Here is a 1558-nt window from a genome sequence, read left to right as displayed (position 1 = left end):
CATGTCCCCCCTTAACTGCCTGTTGTCCCCTTGTCCCCCCCAGACTGACTGCTTCAACTACGTGCGGTTTCTGCAGAGCTACAACAGTTCCCACCTCTACGCCTGTGGCACCTACGCCTTCCAGCCTAAATGCACCTACATAGTGAGTGCAGCCATGAGGGACCCCAGAACCTGTCACCCCCCTGCTTCCCCACCTGGACGCCCCCCACCCAGCCTTGGGAGCATCACCAAGGCGTGTCCCTATCCCCAAAAGGGTGCTCCATGGATGTCCCTGTCCCCCGGGGTGTCATTAAGGGGTGGCCTTGTTCCTGTGAGGGTGGTCTGGGGATGTCCATTGTCCCCATGGAGCTTTGTTAGGGGTGTTCCTGTCCCCGTAATGGGTCTGTGCTCATCCCAGAAGGGCTATGTGGAGGGTATTCCTGCCCCAGAAGCATCACCCAGGGGTGTCCCTGTCCTGAGGAAGGTGCTCCATGGATGTCCCTGTTCCCAGGAGCATCATCCAAGGGTGTCCCTGTCCCCAAAAGGGTGCTCCAGGGGTGTCATTAAGGGATGGCCTTGTTCCCATTGGGTGGTCCAGGGGTGTCTCTTGTCACCCTGGAGCATTGTTAGGGGTGTCCCTATCTCTATAATGGGTTATCCAGGGCTGTCCTTGTCCCAGAAGGGTTATCTTGGGGGTGTCCCTGTTCCAGGAACATCATCCAGGGGTGTCTCTGTTCCCCAGAGGGTCATCTGGGGGCCTGAGGCTGGTCACGGTGTGAGGTGACATGAACCAGGGTGGGTGCTGAACCCCTCACCCACTCCTGTGCCCCACAGGAACTCTCTGGCTTCACCCTGGACCAAGTGGCTTTTGAGGACGGCAAAGGGAAGTGTCCCTATGACCCCACCAAGGGACACACTGGCCTCATCGTGGGTAGGTGGCACTGCTGGGACCAGGGTGGGGGGTCCCACCACAGCCCCTGTCCCCTTCCTAACCCCCTTCCTCGCAGACGGGGAGCTCTACTCAGCCACCTTCAACAACTTCCTGGGCACGGAGCCTGTCATCCTCCGCAACCTGGGCCCCCACTACTCCATGAAGACCGAGTATCTCACCTCCTGGTTGAACGGTAGGGCTGGGGAGACACGGGGTGGGGAGGACCGTGTGGACACCTCCAACCCTTTGGCATGGGGTTAACGTCCCTTTTCCACCACAGAGCCCCACTTTGTGGCCTCAGCGTACGTGCAGGAGAGCGCAGCCAGTGCCACTGGTGATGATGACAAAGTTTACTTCTTCTTCAGCGAGCGCGCGGTGGAGTATGACTGCTACGCCGAGCAAGTGGTGGCCCGCGTGGCCCGGGTCTGCAAGGTACAGGGAGGGGACAGCGGGGTGAGGGACAGCGTCCCAGTGTGGCTTCAGCCCATGGTGACACCGGTTGGGTGCGCAGGGGGACGTCGGCGGGGCCCGCACGCTGCAGAAGAAGTGGACAACGTTCCTGAAGGCCCGTCTGGTGTGTTCAGCCCCCGAGCAGCAGCTTCACTTCAACCGCCTCCAGGCTGTGTTCACCCTCCCCGGGGACGAGTG

The 1558-nt window shown here is 60.7% G+C and overlaps 1 protein-coding gene across 1 annotated transcript in view; it reads left to right on the top strand.

Moving 5' to 3' along the window:
• Positions 1-43: 43 nt before the first annotated feature.
• The window catches only part of SEMA4C (sema domain, immunoglobulin domain (Ig), transmembrane domain (TM) and short cytoplasmic domain, (semaphorin) 4C), a gene marked incomplete at both ends in the record, with an annotated part of 1813 nt that continues 298 nt past the window's right edge, over positions 44-1558 (top strand). The window contains 5 exons of the mRNA XM_010024299.1: positions 44-142; positions 814-910; positions 987-1103; positions 1191-1342; positions 1422-1555. Coding sequence (XP_010022601.1) covers positions 44-142; positions 814-910; positions 987-1103; positions 1191-1342; positions 1422-1555 — 599 coding nt within the window. The remainder of the gene's footprint in view (positions 143-813; positions 911-986; positions 1104-1190; positions 1343-1421; positions 1556-1558) is intronic.

This window comes from Nestor notabilis, unplaced genomic scaffold, assembly GCF_000696875.1.
Source record: "Nestor notabilis isolate BGI_N333 unplaced genomic scaffold, ASM69687v1 scaffold25630, whole genome shotgun sequence".
NCBI lineage: Eukaryota > Metazoa > Chordata > Aves > Psittaciformes > Psittacidae > Nestor > Nestor notabilis.
The sequence above is the reverse complement of the archived record's forward strand: the minus strand, read 5'-3'. Positions and strand labels throughout refer to the sequence as shown.